The sequence below is a fragment of the Xyrauchen texanus genome, chromosome 10, assembly GCF_025860055.1.
Source record: "Xyrauchen texanus isolate HMW12.3.18 chromosome 10, RBS_HiC_50CHRs, whole genome shotgun sequence".
In the NCBI taxonomy this organism is placed as follows: domain Eukaryota; kingdom Metazoa; phylum Chordata; class Actinopteri; order Cypriniformes; family Catostomidae; genus Xyrauchen; species Xyrauchen texanus.
The window spans coordinates 24,125,627-24,147,308 of record NC_068285.1 but is presented as its reverse complement, the minus strand read 5'-3'; the positions used below and the strand labels follow the sequence as shown (position 1 = coordinate 24,147,308).

The 21,682-nt window shown below is 38.3% G+C and overlaps 1 protein-coding gene across 4 annotated transcripts; it reads right to left on the bottom strand.

Moving 5' to 3' along the window:
- Positions 1-991: 991 nt before the first annotated feature.
- Positions 992-20,778, bottom strand: sytl1 (synaptotagmin-like 1). Of its 4 annotated transcripts, none has more exons than XM_052136386.1 (15): positions 20,444-20,778; positions 19,415-19,548; positions 18,653-18,795; positions 18,383-18,539; positions 16,479-16,521; positions 16,318-16,357; positions 16,145-16,209; positions 15,940-16,029; positions 15,695-15,861; positions 14,374-14,476; positions 14,078-14,239; positions 13,911-13,989; positions 13,698-13,797; positions 13,384-13,583; positions 992-2,054 (listed from the first exon to the last, which is right to left on the bottom strand). In XM_052136386.1, the coding sequence occupies exons 2-15, from the start codon at positions 19,528-19,530 to the stop codon at positions 1,912-1,914; spliced, it is 1,608 nt and encodes a 535-aa protein (XP_051992346.1). In that variant the 5' UTR covers positions 19,531-19,548; positions 20,444-20,778; the 3' UTR covers positions 992-1,911. The 4 variants fall into 4 exon arrangements, with proteins under 4 accessions (XP_051992346.1, XP_051992345.1, XP_051992344.1 ...); XM_052136385.1 differs by having other exon boundaries at positions 16,479-16,533; positions 19,415-19,551; positions 20,444-20,777; XM_052136384.1 differs by having other exon boundaries at positions 16,479-16,533; positions 20,444-20,777.
- Between the last annotated feature and the right edge of the window lie 904 nt (positions 20,779-21,682).

Sequence of the window (21,682 nt, the reverse complement as noted above, 5' to 3'; positions counted from 1 at the left end):
TGCTTACTAAGAAAGTTAAGAATTATTGAACATCTTAAATAAATACACGTGTTTAACCATGAATCAGAATTAAAGCAAAACCGAAACACTTAATCTCTCATTCGCCTCAAGCCAAGTGTAGTGAAATGAGAGATGAGAAGTAACTGCAGAAATGCTTGAAATGAGAGATGAGAATGTTCACCAACAAAAACAACTTCGTTGTCATGATGATTTAATAGAAAGAAAAACTCAAATTACTACAAAAATTACGATTTAAACAACGTTATAGCTCACATAACAAATTAGTTTTAACAGAAGTGCTTTTATAAAATTACAAGCTTGATAGTTCTGCCTTTTCAACCCTCCAAAATTGGCCCCATTCACTTCCAATGTGTCTCATAACCTCGATTTTTGCCTTTTTTTTTTTTTTTTTGAAGGAGAGACGAGTCAAAATATTTTTTGTGTGAATATCAACATCATGCCACAATGCTGTCGATTGAGCTGAACTTGTATTGAACTCAGATTATTCCTTTAACATGCTCACTTGTTTATGACAGTTGTGTCAAATATCAAGTTACAACATCTAGAGCAATAACTAAAAGCATAATTACTATATTTTATATCAATGTACGTTTTATTTTGTGAAGGATTAATTTAGAAAAAAAAATAAGAACTACAGAACAATATTTATGTCCTTTTTTTTTTAACTATAAATTTCCACCTTTGATCAGCCTCAACCAGTAAGTGGTGATGCATGACGAATGAAAAACAAAAGAAAAATGTGGAAGTGAAAGTTGGGATTTATAGTAATAAAAAATATATATTGACCTCTTTCTCACCCACACCTATCATATTGCTTCAGAAGACATGGATTTAATATTGATTACTTCAAAAATGTACTTACATTGTGATGACCTACAGAGCTGATATAGTCTCCTAAAAATCTTCTTTTGTGTTCAGCAGAGGAAAGAAAGTCATACACATCTGGGATGGCATGAGGGTGAGTAAAAGATGAGAATTTTAATTTTTGGTGAACTAATCCTTTACAGCAAGCACTTGTTTTAAAACAAATTATATTGATAGTCTTGCAAAAAATAAGTTATACAATATCAGTAAACCTTTATTTTATAAGTAGTCATTTTTGTTGATGCTATATACATTTGTAATGGCAGAAAACATTGTAATAATCAGTTTCATTACAAATGGCAAGCTATACAATAGCTTGTCACCCTGAGAACTGTTACAAAAAAAGACCTGTTACAAAATTGTGAAAGGATCACATTTGCAGGATCATTTAACATGACAAAATTACTTTCTGGCCTGAAAATACCTTGAAGATGGGGTTTCTCCATTAAACAAAATATAGCTATTAAAAAACACAGATATTAAAAATTTTGAGGAAAAAATATAAATACTATCCCTATCTGAGGACAGCATAAGTTAGTTGAATTACTTATGTTACGACTGTGATTTCTCATTCTTTTCCTATTCAGATTCTAATATTGTGTGACAAAAGCAAAAACACTCATATCCCCTAATGGTGACAACATTTAAACGTACGAACTATAGTTTTCATTTGCAATATAAAGATTTTTTCTTTTTTACAAAAATTCCACTACATGTTGACAAAATGTGTTATGTAGAGGTGGTTGTTCTAATTTCTGTTCTGTTGCAAAAATTTGAAGTTGTTTTTGAGCCTGTGCTGACGTGGAGCACTTCTAAATTCATATTAAAATTCTGCCCTGTGTTTCTCACTTCTATCCTGATTCTCTGTTATATCCATCAAACTTTCATTAGGGAATTTTTCGTGAAATCATAATTCAGACCAATTTATGCATCTCACAAATAATCTACATATAACAGAAATTATGAATTGCTCTGAATGTTGCACAGCCAAGATCACATGTTGAATATGCACAGGTCTAACACAGTTTACTCCGTGCAGAGCTGTAAGTTGGTTCTGATTGGCAGACAAGTGTCCACCCAGCTGTTAGGGCTCTGAATAACACTTGACCACACACTGATCTCCTCTTCAGTAGAGTCCATCCAGCAAACAGACTGACCATAACTCACACCTGTCACAAAACACAAGAGAAGACACAAAAGACAACGTTAGGCAAAATGTTAAAGACTGGAATTATCTGCAGCCAGGTCCTCTAAGCAACCAAATTGGCCTGGTTGCTAGGGAGGGTAGAGTCACATGGGATAACCTCCTCGTGGTCGCTATAATGTGGTTCTCGCTCTCGGTGGGGCAAGTGGCGAGTTGTGCTTGGATGGTGTGAAGCCTCCACATGCGTTATGTCTCTGCGGTAACGCGCTCAACAAGCCAAGTGATAAGATGCGTGGGTTGACGGTCTAAGAGGTGGAGGTAACTGAAATTCATCCTCCACCAACTGGATTGAGGCAAGACACTACGCCACCACGAGGACTTAGGACTTAGGACAATTACTTAGGTAATTGGGCATTCCAAATTGTGGAGAAAAAGGGGAGAAAAAAAAAGACTGGACTTATGTACAAGGTTCACATATTGAATTCCACTTAATTTTAATGTTGTTCAGCTATGAAGGAGTCAGGTGATGCCATGTAAGGTTCGGACATGCGAATAGTGAGCTCTGCGCACTTGCTAGTTTTAACTCTATTAATGTCATAAACCAGTGAGATTCGATAAACTCTGTTCTATAACTGTTCTAGGAAGACAATATGTCAAAGAATTCAAAATACTCGGGCTCCGGAGACATTAAAAGACACTAACATGCTCAAGCTGATGCCCCTGACAAGGCTGCAGACCAGAGGTGGGCGATTAGGCCGGAGAAGTGAGGGAAATTCGGCAAGAATGACTTGGAGGATCTTGCTGTAATACATTGATCGATCACTGCCATGGAGATGAAATTCTCTGAGTTGGATACAAGAATGGGGGACATTGAGAATCTGATGAATCTGATTATCTGAGTCATCAGAGTGGGAATTAGCTGCTAATCCGCTTGTGACCATGACAGACTTGGAGCATGTTTGGGAAAAGTTGGAGGACTTTGAGAATCGTAACTGGCGAAACAACATTGAAATTGTTGGAATTCCCGAAGATGAAGACAGAGATATGGTGTAATTCCTAAACGAACTCTTCACGAGTCTGCTTGTCATAACAGGCCATCAACTGGAAATCGAGCAAGCTCACAGGGTTCCGGCTCGGAGATCCACTGAGGGAGACAGGCCTGATCAATTCTGGCCAAATTTCTGAGATCATCCGATAAAGATCTTGTGTTACTTGAGACGAAGAGCAAAGGAAAGCATTCTTGGAAGAATCACAGCATTTTCTTGTTCCCAGACTATGCAAATTCTACAAGAGAGAAACGTGATCGATTTAAGGAATGCAAGAAACTCTAACATCAACGGAAGGTCACTTTTGCACTGATTGTCCCGACCAAATTGAGAACATATACTAAGGATGGCCGCAAAATATTTACATGCCCACAGCAAGCGATGTCCTTCATAAAGTCAATGGAATGAGTAAGTCAATGTGTGATGCTCTCGATGCAGCAAAGAAGGCCTGACTCACTGAACATTCACTTCACTTGAGGAAACTGGGCACCTTCTTTGTTTCTTTTTGTGTTGGTTCCACCTAGCGGCTGGAGTTTGTTTTGTAGAATAACACTCCTTCGGGACAGTATGTGGATGAATCTGCACGTTCTTTGTGCATATGCTTCCTATTGGATGGGAGTTTGTTTTGTGGAGTATTTCTTGCAAATCATTAGAGTGATTAGGGCATGTGCTACACTCATGTAACAGCCAAATGGGCCGGCTCACTGAAAATTCATTTGACTGCCCGAAGAAACTGAATGGCCTTTTTATTTTGTGCTGGTTCCACTAGTAGCTGGAACTTGTTTTGTGGAGGAACACACCATCAGGACAGTTATGTGGATGAATCTACATGCTCTTTGTGCTTATGCCTCATATTGGCTGGAGTTTGTTTTATAGATTATTTTCTGTGGTGTAATTCTGTCTCACAAAATTTGTATAGATGCACCGGACTTGAGCAATACGACAGTAAATATGTCATGGGGGCTCTCGTAGGCGTCCATGGACTGTTTGAGTTTAGAGGGATGGACGCAGGTTGGCGCTGTCATGCACTGGGTTAATGCGCATGTTTTTCTTTTTTCTGTTTTTTTTTTCTTGGGGAAGTTCAGGGTTTGTTTGTTGCTCTAATGTTGGAATGTGGTCTTTATAATTTTGACACACAATACATTTTTTCTAATATGTCAAAATGTCAAATATTGGATTGTGTCAAAAGTGGATTGTCTCTCTCCACATGGAATGTGAATAGGTTGGGGCACCCCATAAAAAGAAGGTTATTTCTTTTCTTAAATGTATGAAATATGATATAGTGTTTCTTCGAGAAACGCATCTTTCTCCACAGGAAGCTGAAAAATTTGGGAGGATATGGAATGGACATGTTTTCTTTAAATCAACAATTCAAATTTATCTAACAGATTAATGATAACTAATGGAAGAGTCATTATTGTTTTAGCAGAAATTCAGGGACAAAGGTTGATTTTTGACTAATATTTATGCACCTAACGCTGATGATCAGGGCTACTTTATAGATTTTGAAGGGATGTTGCAAGCCTCTTGCACCCCTCATAATATAAAATTGGGAGAACACTTTATTATTTTGATGGACTCAGTCCTTGATCATAGTGAAGCAAATGTGTGTAAGCCCCCTAGAGCAACATTGACACTTCACAGGATGTGTAAAAATCATGGTCTTACAGATATTTAGAGACATTTGAACCCATCTGTAGGGACTATACATTTTTATATATATATATATATATATATATATATATATATATTTTTTTTATATATATATATATATATATAGCTCTCTATCCAAGTCCCTCATTTCATGTGTTGTTAATTGTTCAATTGGAAACTTTTTAGTCTCAGATCACACCCTGTTGAGTTTAGAGGTGTTGCCACATACGGAGAAAAAGAAATCATATAGTTGGCGCTTTAATCTATCCCTTTTGCAAAATCCTGAATTCCAACAAATGCTAAAGGCTGACATCAATGTCTATATGGAGACCAACTGGTCCTCAGTATCCTCTGTGAGCATGGCTTGGGAGGCAATTAAGATGGTTCTTGGGGTCGGATCATACAGTATCCCTCATTTATCAAAAAATCCAAACCATGAGAACTCGTGGAGATGGAATGGAATAGTAAAAGTACCAAGGCAGAGCTGAAGCACAGAATGTCATCTAATGGCCTCCAAAATGACTTTTGGCTATTCAGGGCAAGACATAATTTGAGTCGGGGGACAAAGCAGGGAATATTTGGCTAGATAAATTAAGCAGAGTGATTTTTTTCAACCATTCCCTCAGTGAAATCTGCAAGTGGAGAAATATTTACCTCAGCCATTGATATTAATAATGCTTTTAAAGTATCTTGATCACTATAGCTCTGCATCTTCATCTACCAATGAAGACATTAGAAACTTTGAGGAACCATTAGAATTCCTTAAATGTAATAATTGATTCTTGATAACCTTGGAGGTGCTTGGCGAAGTAAGAAAGGCCTTGCCTACAGGAAAGGCTCTGGGGCCTGATGGCTTTGTCGCTGAATTTTTTAGATCTTATCCTACAGATCTGGCTCCTCTTTTGTTAGAAGTTTATACTTGTATTGGATGTATTAAGTTACTTTATAGACAACAGGTATGGTGTATAACCTTGAAAAACAGGTGTATTTCTTCAAAAACAAAATATGTATTTCTTCAAAAACAAAATGTGTTTCTGTTAATTAGTAGTATTCTGATGTGAGTCCTTGGTGTGTTTCCTTTGTGCTGGCACATATCTTTGCAAAGACACTTTTAATCAGTTATTATATGAATGGTGTCTTGTTCTAATAAGCTGAATGTATGATATCTTTGCAGCTGGTGTTTTCTTTCAAATGATAATGTGTTAGAGCAAACAAGGCCGCCTCATTGTGGGGATGCGCTGAAATGTAGGACAAAGATAAAAAGTATGTGATGGGGACATGGCTGTTTACGCAGATGTTTCTAGGAGTTGATGTACTCTGTCCATGAACTGTAACATGAGGTCAAGATATGAGAGGCTACCAAAGATATATGTTTCTTTTCAATAGAGAAGCAAGGATATATGTTTCTTTTTAATAGATGGGGGAGGGAAAGAAACAAGGCAGTGACCTCGTTAGTCAGAGATAGTGGGTAACAAGATAACAAAAAGGTATATAACTGAGAACTTAGGATAATCAGTCAGAACAGACAGCTGACCGGTCTCATGTTTGTTGGTGTTCAATAAACTACAACTTTGGCATCGGGAACTCAAGACTCAGAGAGTTCTTACAACTTAGAGAGATTCATCGTGATTTTCCACGACATATTGCTGGCGACCACGAAGGGACAGCAGTGAGGTCAAACGGGGGCGAAAGGTCAACAACAGGACGGCTTGCACAAGTTACACAAGCTCACCGGCGCCACAAAATCAAGGTAAGCGCTTTGCTTAAGGTGATCTTGTGTGATCTGTGATAGCAAGTCCCAGTAAGTGACTTCCCTGAGACTTTTGCTGGTCCGGACATAGAATAATTTGAACAAATTGTCTAAGATAGAGGTGAGTTCCAGATTTCAAAAAAATTGGGGGTGGGATTGTTTAAGAAAGGTTATTTAAAGAAGGTAGAAAAAGCCTGGGGGTGAGTCGAGAAGCGACGGCGCATGGAAATTCCTGGTTAGGTGCATTTATTCAAGGTTTTGCCAGAAGAGTGGCTGAAAATCCTGTACAGGTGAAAATCCTAACACAGGTGGAGAAGTGAAAATTCGCGTAAAATTCCTCCAGGTGTTAGATTAATTTATTTATTGAAGTGTTTGACAGAACCCGGACTGTGCAGAAAATGGGGAATTGTTGAACTATGTGCATGTTTGAGATAATGAATAATGTGCATGACTAACTATGTTGTTGGTGCATGTGTGCTTACGGTATTAATTGCGCTGTTTTTGTGTTTATTCAAATGCATGTTTACAGTGTTGATGATGTATTGTGTGCAAAGGCAGAATAATACAGACAATCAGGTGCAATAAGGAAATACTAAATGAGAGCAAAAGTGGAAAATGAATTGAAACAGTGAATTGATAAAACAATTGTTGAAAAAGTATAAAGACGCAAAATGCACCTGCTTCTCTGATATCTCAGGTCGGCTGAACGGACAGCTCTGTGAGTGAGGGGAAGGGGAGATTCAGAAGAAATAAAATTGAATAATTGGGAAAAAGATAAAGAAAAGCCTAAATGTTTTCCATTGCAGTGAACAAGACTAGAGAGAAATGCAGAGACAAGCAAGTTTTGTAAAGTTTGTAGATCAACGCAGATCTGCAGAATGGGAGAGAAAATTGGAGAAAACACTGAGAGTCAAAGGGGATCAGTGATCATTTTTGGAAAGAATCAGAGTATATAGATTATACAGGGCAGAGGAGGAAGTTAACTAAGAAAAAGAAAAAAGGAACTGGTGAAGGGTCTGATTAAAGTAGTAAACTTAGCAGAGACCTTACAAGAATGGCCGTTTGTTGACTGGAAAGAAATTGCAGCAGGTAACATTTCTCTCTCATACAGTACGCTAGAGACTGAGTGCTGTTAAGAGCTGTAGGGGAGGGGCTGAGCAGAGACTGAGTGCTGTAAAGAGCTGTAGGGGAGGGGCTGGCTGAGCAGAGACTGTGTGCTGTGAAGAGCTGTAGGGGAGGGGCTGGCTGAGCAGAGACTGAGTGCTGTTAAGAGCTGTAGGGGAGGGGCTGGCTGAGCAGAGACTGTGTGCTGTAAAGAGCTGTAGGGGAGGGGCTGGCTGAGCAGAGACTGAGTGCTGTTAAGAGCTGTAGGGGAGGGGCTGGCTGAGCAGAGACTGAGTGCTGTAAAGAGCTGTAGGGGAGGGGCTGGCTGAGCAGAGACTGAGTGCTGTTAAGAGCTGTAGGGGAGGGGCTGAGCAGAGACTGAGTGCTGTAAAGAGCTGTAGGGGAGGGGCTGGCTGAGCAGAGACTGAGTGCTGTTAAGAGCTGTAGGGGAGGGGCTGGCTGAGCAGAGACTGTGTGCTGTGAAGAGCTGTAGGGGAGGGGCTGGCTGAGCAGAGACTGAGTGCTGTTAAGAGCTGTAGGGGAGGGGCTGGCTGAGCAGAGACTGTGTGCTGTAAAGAGCTGTAGGGGAGGGGCTGGCTGAGCAGAGACTGAGTGCTGTTAAGAGCTGTAGGGGAGGGGCTGGCTGAGCAGAGACTGAGTGCTGTAAAGAGCTGTAGGGGAGGGGCTGGCTGAGCAGAGACTGTGTGCTGTGAAGAGCTGTAGGGGAGGGGCTGGCTGAGCAGAGACTGAGTGCTGTTAAGAGCTGTAGGGGAGGGGCTGGCTGAGCAGAGACTGTGTGCTGTTAAGAGCTGTAGGGGAGGGGCTGGCTGAGCAGAGACTGTGTGCTGTGAAGAGCTGTAGGGGAGGGGCTGGCTGAGCAGAGACTGAGTGCTGTAAAGAGCTGTAGGGGAGGGGCTGTTAGAGTGAGAAAAGGGAGCAGTAAAGGGAGGGCTGGGAGCATGCACAGAAACAGAGAGACTTTTTTTTTTCTTGTCTCAGTTTTCCCCCTGAAACAAAAATCCTAATGTGGTGGCAGGCTGAGAGGAGAAAAGAAATAGAATTAAAAAGATTAATAATAGAAACACAGGGAATTAGTGATCATTTCTGGAGTTAACAAATTAACTAGTCAAAAAATGTTAAGGTGATTTTTAATAGAGAAAGGAAAATTAGCACCAATGTAGAAATTTTCTTGAACAGAGACCCAAAATGGGTGTGACAGCTGTGGGTGGAAGTATATGGGTTTTAATATAAGAAGTAGTAACAGATATAGCAATCAACCACTGTAAATAATGAGTGTTTTTTTATGGAAATAAAGGAGAGAGCGGGATAAAAAGAGGAAAAGGAGAGCAAAAGGAGGGGCAGAAGTAATAGGTTTGTTTTAGTATAATATTTTTTGAGAGCTCCGTGTTTATAAAGGCCTTGTGTGTGTAAAAAGTGTGAAAGTTTCTGTGTTTGTGAGAGTATCTGTATCTGTGTTTGAAAGTATGGGAAGTATGACTGAAGTGTGATTGAAGTGTTATATGAACCCTATAAATATCAATTAGGATATAAATATCCATCCAGATAGAGAGGTTGATCATTTGCTGCGTAACTAATAAGGAGTATGTTGCAATTTACATAAAAGAAAATCTATTTAGGCTATTTTCAAACTTCCATCAATATAAGAGGCAGAAGAGATCTGATGATTAAAAACAAAGAGGGCACTTAATAAATATTCTGGTTGTAGAATTAAAACCAATGATAAAAAATATATTTGTATGTCTGTGTAAATGTGTGTATGTGTGTGTGTGTGTATATATATATATATATATATATATATATATACACACACACACACACACACACTGTATGTATAAGGATAAATATAATACAGTATAAACAAACAAATAGCTGTAAAACAAAAATGTGCATGAAATCAAAAAGTTAACTCTTAGCGAACTGGATAATGTTTATTCTTGGGCTGTTCTTTTCATGCCATGAATGAAGCCTGATGTAAGATTAACTAAACTGAGAGGGAGCAGCTGTTGAGTGGACATGTGTCAGATCATAACTCCTTTTATATCAAAGTGATGAGTAAGAATATTTAGATTATAAAAAAGTGATCACTTTAAAGCGATTGAATTCCATTTGGGAAATCACATTATCTGGACAAACAATAAAGCTTTGAGTCTAGTGTATTGTGTTAAACTAAAGTCAAATAAGTAATTGGATTTTAAACAAAGGTTGTATTTAACATAAGTGTTGTTATATTCAAGCAAATGGCATAAGAGGACCAATGATATGATAAAATAAGAAAATTATATTTTGTATCTTATGCAGTTAAACCTTAAATGTGAAAACTTCACATTCATGTGTCCGTTTTATGTTCTGTCTGGTCCAGTTTATGAGAGAATATTATTTTAACATTATTAAATTAAACACTAGAAAGTTGTTTTTGATTTTTCTATGATTTTTAAAATGTCTGGAGAACAATTTAAATGTGAGTGCAGCGTTATCGGCGTAAACTTGATCAACTAACAAAAGATAGGCAGGGATTTTTTATTTTTGTCAGGAACTGTCGGATGAAGGTATTGAGGATGACTTTGAGGGGAAACAGGCCTCTCTTGATGTCTTCAGACAGACAGAAATGGGCCCCGACTTTAGAAAAAGACAGATAGCAGATAGATAGATATTTTATTTTTATTTTATTTATTTTTTGTTTGGTATACACAGAATAGGTCTTGGTTGATCATGGGTACACTGAGAATCTGCATGAGAGACTAAAATTAAAGGAAAATAAATTTAAGAATGATTTGGATCATTTAAAAATTGGTGTTTGGGGCAGGTGAAGCCCATGGAGAAAGGTTAAGATTAAACTGAACATCATAACTTCCTCAAAAATGAATGTTAATAACTTCATATGCATGTGTCTATTCTGTGTTTATTTTGTCATCATTATGTGTGTTGTTTCACTAACTCATTCTGGAACTAGTTTATCACCATTGCAGATGGCTGAGAAAGATGATTTTATAGAAGTTACTAATGCTGCAGGAGGAAATCCGGACACAAAGAAGACTGAAAATGATGTGGGCTATTATCTGATTGATCCTCCTGCGCTCATTACTGCTGGTAATCATTACTGATTTGCCATTTATAATGTGGATTAAAATTTCTCTAGAAAGGTTTATTTCAGTCTTATACGATCACTTTCTGATTTTCCAGAATGCCATCAATGGGGTTCAATGCCCGTGTCTAAATTGTTCTGAGGGTCTAAATTTAAATCCAGCAGCTAACCACTGATTTATTGATTTGAAGAGTAAATAAACACAAACGTATGGCAAAGTTATAGAGTTACCTATTGGATTGGTTACTCCCCCAAATTTTCCAGAGAGTACCCTCATAATAAAAAAAAAGGTTAGTGGGTGCTAAAAAGTGTTGATTGAGTGTCAAACTATTTCCATTTGCCATAGTCAATACGTGAAAGTATCATTTTAGAGGTATAATAGTGATAACTGTTAAATGATGATGAAACATTTGGATAAAAAAAAATTAAGAGTCATGAGAAATTAAAAGTACGTAGTGTATTTTCCTGAGCAATTATTTCAAAACACAAGAAAAGAGATATGTTTTTAGATATGTTTGTCTTTAAGACTTTATTCTGTTTAATCTTTTACTTTTCTGTTAGTTTAAAAACTTGATTTATATTATTTTATTAGATAGAATGGAAGTTCCTTCACCTGAGAACGTGTAAGAAATGGAGAAAGTAGTAATAATAAATTATTACTTAACAATAAAAAAGGGATTATAATATATTAATAATAAGATAGGTGTTCTAAATGTAAAGCTCTGCATGAACAGAAGGCTAAAAATAAGTTGTACTGATTATATAGAGAATGTCGAAAAAGACATTGTGTTCTGTTTTATTAAAGATTAGAAGGATCTGTTGTTTGAATCGACAGTAGTAGTAAGTTGAGAGTAGTTTTTTGTTTTTAAATGGTGTGAGATGATACATTTTGAAAGCAGTTAATATAATCAGTTATTATAAATATAACTATTTTTACTGTTGAATAATAAATTAAATATATTATTGTGAGATTCTAAAATGAAAGAAGCAGCTGTAATGGGATTAGAAACAGTGTGAGGGAGTGGAATGCCCAATTGGTCTAAATCCAAAGCTTTGGCTCTGACAGCGTACTGCCCAGTAACACAGGGCATTAAGTATTTGGGAATTTTATTACCAGCAAATTTGTCTGATTTAGTTCAAAGTAAATTTTGACCCCTTAATAGAAGGTTTACAAGCAATGTGGTCAGGTGGGCTTTATTACATTTATCTATGATTGTGAAGATTAATGTTATTAAAATTAATTGTATTCCAAAATTCAACTACTTGCTATAATCTCTCCCTGTAGATGTCCCCCTCTCTTATTTCAAGCAATTTCATAGCATAGCGAAGTCCTTCATTTGGAATGGTAAGCGTCCTCGATTACATTTTAATAAGATACATACGCCGATTGACAATGGTGGGCTAGGCCTAACCAAGATTTATTTGTATTATTATGCATTCGGTCTCAGACATTTGGCTCATTGGTCGCTTCCACCTGAGAGAGCCCCTCCCTGGTTTTGTATTGAACAGGAAGTTCTTGCCCCATTTCTCATTGCAAAGCCTTTCTATCACACTAATCGGGGAGTTAAGGTACACCCTGTTATCTCGCATTTGCACTCGGTATGGATAAGTGTCCAGAGAGTTTAATTCTGAGATTTATTTAAATGTTGCCTCAAGCATATGACTGAACCCTAAATTATATATTAAAAAGTCCCCTTTCTGCTGGTCAGAATGATTGTAAGGGGGGTTACGACACACTGTGACCTTTATGAGAGTGGAGTGTTGAGATCTTTTGAAAATTTGGTTCAACATTTTGGGATTCCCAGATCTCAGTTCAATAGTCATTTACAGCTGCACCACCTGATCTGTATTTTTGGGAGTAGCACAAACCCCCCCTAAAGCAGCAGATACTCTGGGAGTGGTGATTACTGCTTTTGGAAAAGGTCATGAGGCATCAGTGTATTACTCCCTGTTAATTCAGAGTTTGGGGGTCGGAGCTTCAACTTCTCAAGAGATTATGGGAGAAAGAATTTAATTTTGTATTGGAGGAGGGAGTGTGGGCTAGGATTCTAAAAAATTTCAAGTTTACATCTAGAGATGCAGGGGTTTGCCTTTTGCGATTCAAGATTTTACGTAGATTCTATTGGACCCCCTCTAGATTGCATAGGCTTGGACTTAAAGACAAATTTGGGGGATGAACACATAAACAATTGGGTTATAACCAGTGTCATGATCGGTAGACAAATTGTTTTAAGGGGATGGATGTCGGCTGGAGCGCCCCATTTCAAGAATGGTGCACAGAGATGGGGAGGGTGGCGGCTTTTGAGGAAGCAGCATATAGAAGGCTGGGGAGTTGGGATTAATTTGATGGGAAATTAGGCAGTTATTTGGCATTTTTGGAGGACTCTCTGGGAGGGGCAGTGGAGAGAGAAGTTTAGTTTTAAATGTGTGTGATTATTATATATTTTTGTTTTATGTTTTTTCAGTGTGCGTCTATAATCATGTGACCACAGGGATCTTGTTGAGGGTCAGGGTGGGGTAATAGTGGGGTTAAATGTTGATTCTGTATATATACAGAATATTTTCTTTTCATTGTTATCTTTATGAATCCATAAAATGTTAATCAGAAAAAAAAAATATTTCAGCTACTTTATATTGTCATACCAGATTCTAGACAAGCTTATGTTCTTTAATATGATAAAATCTCATTCTGCATTACCTGAACCAGTGCTGAGACGTACTCCACCAAGACAGCTGGAGGGCTGTGGGCTCCACACAGTTATCTCAGCACAGGCTTGAATGAGGTCACTGGACTGAAACCCGTCATAAACCATAGTGTGGTTGAACAGTGGGTTGACAGATCCCCGTACTACACGAGTCTGCTGACCACTAACACCACTTTCATCCGGCAGTACCACACTGCTCATATAAAACACACAGACACACACCATACAATTTAATACTGATACACTTACATTATACATTATAATAATAAATATAAACATTCGATCAGTTATAAATGTGTACACATACCTTTTCACATACGTATTGGGTGCCCCACGTTTTGTAGGAAGGAGACCGACAATCTCTCTCAACCAAATATGCAGCTCACCAGTCAGTGGATAACCATCTTCTACATGCATAAAAGACACAAAAATTAAATGTCCACATTAAGAGGCCTAATATGCTGTACCTGTATGCACCACAGTGTGTTTTTTTTTTTTTTAAGTGTCTGTTTAGACTCACCATCTGAGTCTGGAGGTATAAACTTAATTGAGAACAGAATTGTCCCCCTACTGATGATGGCATCTGGACTTATTCGAACCTAAGTCAAAGCGCAGGAGACTCATGATTATAAATTAACTTTAGTCCAGTAACTGTATTGCAATAAAATGTGTTTGTGGTTGGCTCACTCTTGGCTGGAGGGTGTGCCAGGCTGGTTGGCTCTGGCTCCAGTCCCACTGACCCAGCCTCACTTCCACCTCCCCCAGGAAGACATTTCTTCTCATTCGCTCCATGTGCCAGACAGAAATACTCAACACACGAGCCTGAAGGTCAAGCCTGTGCACTTTGTACTGGCCAAGAGCAACAATTTATGGTTGAGTGGAGAAATAACCAGTAAGTTTAACAATGTATTTGAAATGCATTGTAAGGGTAAAAGCTTCAGAAGACCATATTGTTTTTATATAATTGATTGAGCTAAACTCACTTTCATGGTTTCATCGTAGACTGGATTTAATGATTTCCTCTTCACTGCAGTTTTTTTCTTACTGCGGGACGTGTTATCTGGGAGAAGGTAAACTTTCACATACCTGGGTGTAAGAGGGATAGAGACCTTCAGTGGAACAATAATATAAATCTGAAATCGGGGAGACATACTGCCGTGCAACGGCAAAATGTAGCTATGACCGAAATTGGGTCTTTTATGGGCAGTTTACACCAAACACAATTAAGCGTGCACTGTATTTTTTATTGTTTTTCAATGTAAACATGCGCAAGATTAGCATCTTTGACCGCTGATGTTTCAACTGGAAGATTTTATTGTTTTTTGCACAGGAGAACCATGTTTTTTAAGACACAATGTCAAGAAAAATAACTTCAACATTTAAAAATGTGTCGAGACCAGACTCCTTAAACAGAAAATTGCAACAGGACAATGACCAAAAACACACTGCCAATGCAGCAAAGGAGTTAATCGTAGTTAAATGCGAGTTAACTTGCATTTCACCCAGTGAAGAGGTGACTGAAGGCAGAAACTTACTAAAACAGTCAACAGCTGAAAATGGCTGCAATAAAGGATTAGCAAAGCATCTCAAAGGAGTTTGGTGATGTCAATGGAAATCTCTGGGATGGGGAGAAAAATATCAGTTCCATTTGATCCATTCGGTTCCATCGTCTAGCTTTTAACACAAGAACATGTTCGCTCTGAATGACCCCTTTGACTACAATCTGTCCTGAGACAGACATGTTTGGCTCAACTATGCTCAGAGTCTGAGAAAATAGTAACTACATTATATTTACATTTATTAATCCAAAGCGACTTACAAACTATGAAATCCAAACAAAATCCAAGTAACTTTAAAGCCATTTCAGTGTTGGCATACTAGTTACTGCATTTTGCCTTTGTTTGGCATTAACATGACTGTATTCCTTTCTGGTGCCAGTAAAGTCAAGTAATTTTTTTGTATAGTGCTTTTCACAACACACATTGTTTTAAAGCAGCTTTACTGAACATTAACTGTAACAAAAAAAAAAAAAATGTAATATAGTCTTCATTGTGCGGTTCGATGAAAAGTGTGGTTGTAGATAATGCCTTCAAAATATTATTTGTCATTAGATCCCAGTGAGCAAGCCAAAAGTGACTGTGGCAAGGAACACAAAACTCCATAACATGTAGGTTATGGAGAAATATAACGTTGGTGGAAACCAGGCACATGGGAGCTGAGAATACAAATCAGCAGAACTTGAATGAAAAATTTGTGTCTGTACAAACACAACACAAATCAGTCAGCCACTGTCTGTATACTTACGGGTTTGATAGTTTTTTGCGGGCTGACGCAAGGTCTTGGCAGCATATAATGCGCACATGTAGCTCCTCCCTCTTGTCATCATACTGCAAAGAAAACTGGATCCGCCCTGATACAACAACATCCCTGAAATCGCCCACGCTGTACAGGCTCATCAAACTGCCATTCATCTACACATACAAAAACTGGCATGTTGATATCTTCAATGATTCTGTTGTTGTGTAGAAGAGTATGTAGATGTGTCTTACCATTTGATGGGAGATCAAGCTGCTAACTGAACCAAATCTAGTATGGTCCAGTTCAGTTCTGAAAGAGTCAATGTCCCCCTCCAAGTCAACCTACACAAATAGCTTAAAGGTCACATACAAAGAAACAAAATGCAACAACGGCATATGCTGGTAGTTTTCAGTGATGTGCTGTATGTATCTGTATAGTTGGATTTGCTGAACAGACCTGCAGAGGTGGTGATGCACATGGCAGAATCCTACTGACTATGTCTGCTGACTCCACAACAGTTCCTGAACATTTGGGTAAAAAAAAAAATAAGTCAGCAGAGTTGAGATCTAATCTGTTCTTATTCCACTTATTTTACGCTATCCTATGATTTTACTCTGAGTTTATTTTACCTTGAAGTGTTGAAACACCATTTCTTTCCACTGCATTGTTCTGTTAAAACGAAAGATTGTTATATGCCTCACATGCACTAACATATATTTCAGCATGCCAATGTACATCTCTCTTGCACACATATCTAAATACAAACTAAATAAACATCTAATAAGCTGACCTTTATGACGTGTCTTATCTTAGGGCTAGATTCACTGGCCAACCTGGGAATGAGACTAAAAAGGATTTAACACACTTATTTAGGACAATGTATTAGATGTTCAACCATAATAGCATTTAAAATGTTTGGCACATAAGATTACAAAGTTTTTTAAATGACTTAAATTCCCATAATTGACTATTTCTCATTAGGTAATCAAGCCTTGCCATGCACTCATCATTCAATGGGCACTTACAGTGCATCCGGAAAGTATTCAGAGTGCTTCACTTTTTCCACATTTTGTTATGTTACAGCCTTATTCCAAAATGGATTAAATTCATTATTTTCCTCAAAGTTCTACAAACAATACCCCATAATGACAATGTGAAAGAAGTTTGTTTCCTGTTTCCACTGATCATCCTTGAGATGTTTCTACAACTTGATTGGAGTCCAATTGTGGTAAATTCAGTTGATTGGACATGATTTGGAAAGGCACACAGCTGTCTATATAAGGTCCCACAGTTAACAGTGCATGTCAGAGCACAAACCAAGCCATGAAGTCCAAGGAATGGTCTGTAGACCTCTGAGACAGGATTGTATCAAGGCACAGATCTGGGGAAGGGTACAGAAAAATGTCAGCAGCATTGAAGGTCCCAATGAGCACAGTGGCCTCCATCATCGGTAAATGGAAGAAGTTTAAAACCACTAGGACTCTTCCTAAAGCTGGCCGCCCAGTCAAACTGAGCGATCGGGGGAGAAGGGCCTTAGTCAGGGAGGTGACCAAGAACCCGATGGTCACTCTGACAGAGCTCCAGCATTTCTCTGTGGAGAGAGGAGAACTTTCCAGAAGAACAACAATCTCTGCAGCACTCCACCAATCAGGCCTGTATGGTAGAGTGACCAGACGGAAGGCATTCCTCAGTAAAAGGCACATGACAGCCTGCCTGGAGTTTGCCAAAAGGCACCTGAAGGACTCTCAGACCACGAGAAACAAAATTCTCTGGTCTGACGAAACAAAGATTGAACTCTTTGGCCTGAATGGTAAGCGTCATGTCTGGAGGAAACCAGGCACCGCTCATCACCTGGCCACAATACCATCCCTACAGTGAAGCATGGTGGTGGCAGCATCATGCTGTGGGGATGTTTTTCAGCGGCAGGATCGAGGGAAAGATGAACGCAGCAATGTACAGAGGCATCCTTGATGAAAACCTGCTCCAGAGCACTCTGGACCTCAGACTGGGGCAAAGGTTCGTCTTCCAACAGGACAACGACCCTAAGCACACAGCCAAGATAACAAAGGAGTGGCTACGGGACAACTCTGTGAATGTCCTTGAGTGGCCCAGCCAAGAGCCCAGACTTGAACCCGATTGAAAATCTCTGGAGAGATCTGAAAATGGCTGTCCACTGATGCTCCCCATCCAACCTGATAGAGCTTGAGAGGTCCTGCAAAGACGAATGGGAGAAACTGCCCAAAAATAGGTGTGCCAAGCTTGTAGCATCATACTCAAAAAGACTTGAGGCTGTAATTGGTGCCAAAGGTGCCTCAAAAAAGTATTAAGCAAAGGCTGTGAATACTTATGCATATATGATTTTTCTTTATTGTTTTTTATTTTTAATACATTTGCAAAGATTTCAAACAAACTTCTTTCACGTTGTCATTATGGGGTATTGTTTGTAGAATTTTGAGGAAAATAATGAATTTAATAAATTTTGGAATAAGGCTGTAACATAACAAAATATGGAAAAAGAGAAGGGCTGTGAATACTTTCCGGATGCACTGTATAATCAGTATGTATACTCATTGTAGTGCACAGATTGATCTGTTAAGATGCATTCCATTGTTTGTTGACAGTATTGCATGGCTAGTCTGAAGAACACCTTATAAAGAGTTATGGTAGAGAGATGACACCAAAGGTTGCACCAACCTATCCCCACATTCCTTTTCTCCCTGACTCTTGTCATCCACTGTTACACTTTTATTTTCATGCACTTCTTTCTCTGTATACCTTCCTTCTTGCTGCTCAGGTAATGGAGAAGAGTTATTATTTTTTTCTCCACCAAATATTGCCATCAGGGGTACACCTACACACATAAAAACAAACATTGAATATGAGGATACAAGAAGAAAACCTTGAGTATTTACACAAATCCATAAGTGCAACTACACTGTAGGGAGGTGTAAGAGATCATGTGACCTTTATCACGCTTTTTTCTGCGTATAGATGCATGCACAACATCAGATCCTCCTATCTGATATCTCTTAGCGCGTTCTTCATGAAACCACGCCCCAGAAAGTGAGCGCAGACGGACAGGGTCTGACTCTGTCTGGTGCAGCTTACTGAAAACAATGCACAATTATTCACCTTTCATTGTGAACATATATTAACCACACACATAGAATGTGTGCACATTCAAAGGGATAGTTCACCCAAATACGAAAATTCTCTAATCATTTACTCATGCCATCCCAGAGGTTTATGACATCCACAAGAGTGAGTGAGAAACAGATTCAAGTACTTTTTCTATGAATCTCCACTTTCTCATTCTTTTTTGTTTTTGGTTATTTGCATTATTTGTGCATATCGACCACCTACTGGCAGGGGAGGTTAATTTATGTTTAAAAATAACTTAAATATTGATTTGTTTCTCACCCACACCTATCATATCACTTCTGAAGACATGGATTTAATCACTGGAGTTTTATGGATTTTCTTTTCTTTTTTTTTTGCTGCCTGTGTGCATTTTGGAGCTTCAAAGTTTTGGTACACATTCACTTGCATTGTGAGGACCTACAGAGATTAAATATTCTATAAAAAATCTGAATTTGTGTCCAGCAGAAGAAAGTAAGTCATACACAAATGGGATGGCATGAGTTTGAGTAAATAATGAGACAATTTTTGGGTGAAATATCCCTTTAATTAAAATTTGCCAAATTTACTCATGGTACACTCACTAACCATACTCTCCCTTCCTCTTTGCTACGCAGTTGAGCATCTTTCAGCAGCACATTGAGAATAACAATTTGCTCCTCCTCAGTCAGGTGACCAAGATCCAGTAGCGGTTCCCCTTCCATCACTGGCACAGATCACACCTGCTTTATAAGGTGATGATTTATGAGACACCACACCCAAGTTTTACAGATAAATATTTGGGAAGTGAATGGCATAACAGGTGTCATTATCAGACCACGTGACTACATTGGTTTCAAAGTGAATTTTTACACTATTGTGTGGGTGTTTTAAATATTAATCATTTTCTTATGGTGGTGGATGCTCAAATGAGAGACTTCAAAGAGACTACTATTTGGGATGTTACTCTCGGGTAACCCCATCACAAGAACAGGTAAGGAACTATTCCCCCCCCCTAAATATTTTCAACAATAAAATTGGGATTGTTTTTGCACTCTAACCTTCATTAATTATTATTTATATTTTCCAGTTGCAATAAAGGGACTTTAAGTTCCCTAAAACAAGAAAAGCACAATATATGTGATGTCTTTGAACATCTAATGACAGAGTGATGCTGCTTAATAGCGACACTCACGCACGCGCACAACAAACAATGGTAAACAAGGCGAAAGAAAGTAAACAAATTTATTGCAATCGAGCCCGCAGTGTTTTTAGATCTACTTCCATAAAGCATTAACTATCATAATTCACTCCAAGTCAATCTCGACAACATACAGCAGCTGGATATAGTTTATATACAAGTACATTAGCGCATTGACGATTAGATGTTCATTAGATTTCGGATGGCATATGAATTGCCTCTGTGGTGGTGCACTGGGAAACTAAACCCTACAAAACCGCATATAACCATGAGCTTGCTGCTTAAGACTTTAGAACAATTTAGTGTAAAGCACTTGAGACTAAATTAACAGATTGGGTTGCACCTGTCAACGCTCAATTCCACCAATTCAAACGACGTGCAAAAGATTATGAGGAAAAAGAAAACAATTATCACTATTAATCGACAAAGTTCCATACCTCTTATCTAAGATGCTCTGGGTCATTCATTCTCGTCGTTATTTCTTTGTTAACTTCAGTTGTGTAGGTCGTCTCTTCACTAGTCCCGTGTGATTCTGATTTGGATTGGCACTCTCACACACCGCCCTCAGGCGCAGAGCAAAATACGAACCGGATTCACATCACAGAGGAATTGAATTATTAAGCACTTCACACCGTATGGTATCTCTCTCGCTCTCCTTCCTTTCTGTCATTATGTATATTGTGGCAGGGAGTACAATTATCCGTGGCTGTTGTGTATTTTGTCTCGAGTGTCGATATGAAGTGTGTTTTGCTCAAAGTTTGCCGACTAAATGAATTGTGGTTGCTGGAATATTCATGCATTGAACTACTCTTGTCTGGTACAGTAAGTTCCGGTTTGGAGTCGCTATCAGCCCACACCTGCTAAACATACAACATAGGCCTACACTGGTAAAGAGGATTGCGAAAACACCTGGCACTCACGGGTTTAGATGCTCATGTTACTTGTATGCCGTGTTCATTTAACCATGTAACTTCACAATTCCCATTTCATCCATTCTATTATAATCAGGACAGAATGCTTGTGCTAAGTTATTTTTTTATAAATGTTATGCCTCAAAACTGAAAAGTCTGCCAAACATATATGAGACTAAACCACTGATAGCAAAATCTAAATATTACTCTTACCCTTACTAACAAATTTGCAAATGAGTAATGAGTCAGTAAATGAAAAAGCATTATTTAAGAATTAGGATCAGCCATGCATTGTAAAGTCCAGATTATAAGCTTTAAAGCGACACCTATTTTGTTCAGATCAAGCAAGTGTTTATTAATTTATTATGTTATTACTTTTATTTATTTATTTTTCCTGTGGGAATGCCCACCACTGGACTGGCATAAGCTCAGTTAAATGAATCCATATATATATATATATATATATATATATATATATATAGATCTGCAATATGAAAGATTTATTAACTTAGTATAAATCTTAGCGGGCCTGGTCATTTTTGACCGAGAACACAAAATGTGTTGGCACAAAACAAAATAACACACACAACATACGGGTTGAGTCACATTTGATTACATAAAGTGAAGGCACCATGTAAACTAGCCACAATGCAAAAGCCTATTATTAAAGGTACATTGAAAAAAGGTAAACCTAAAAATTTTGTTTATATGGTACATGCTTAAAAATAAAAGTTCTTCATAGGCATGTATGGTTCCATGAAGAAC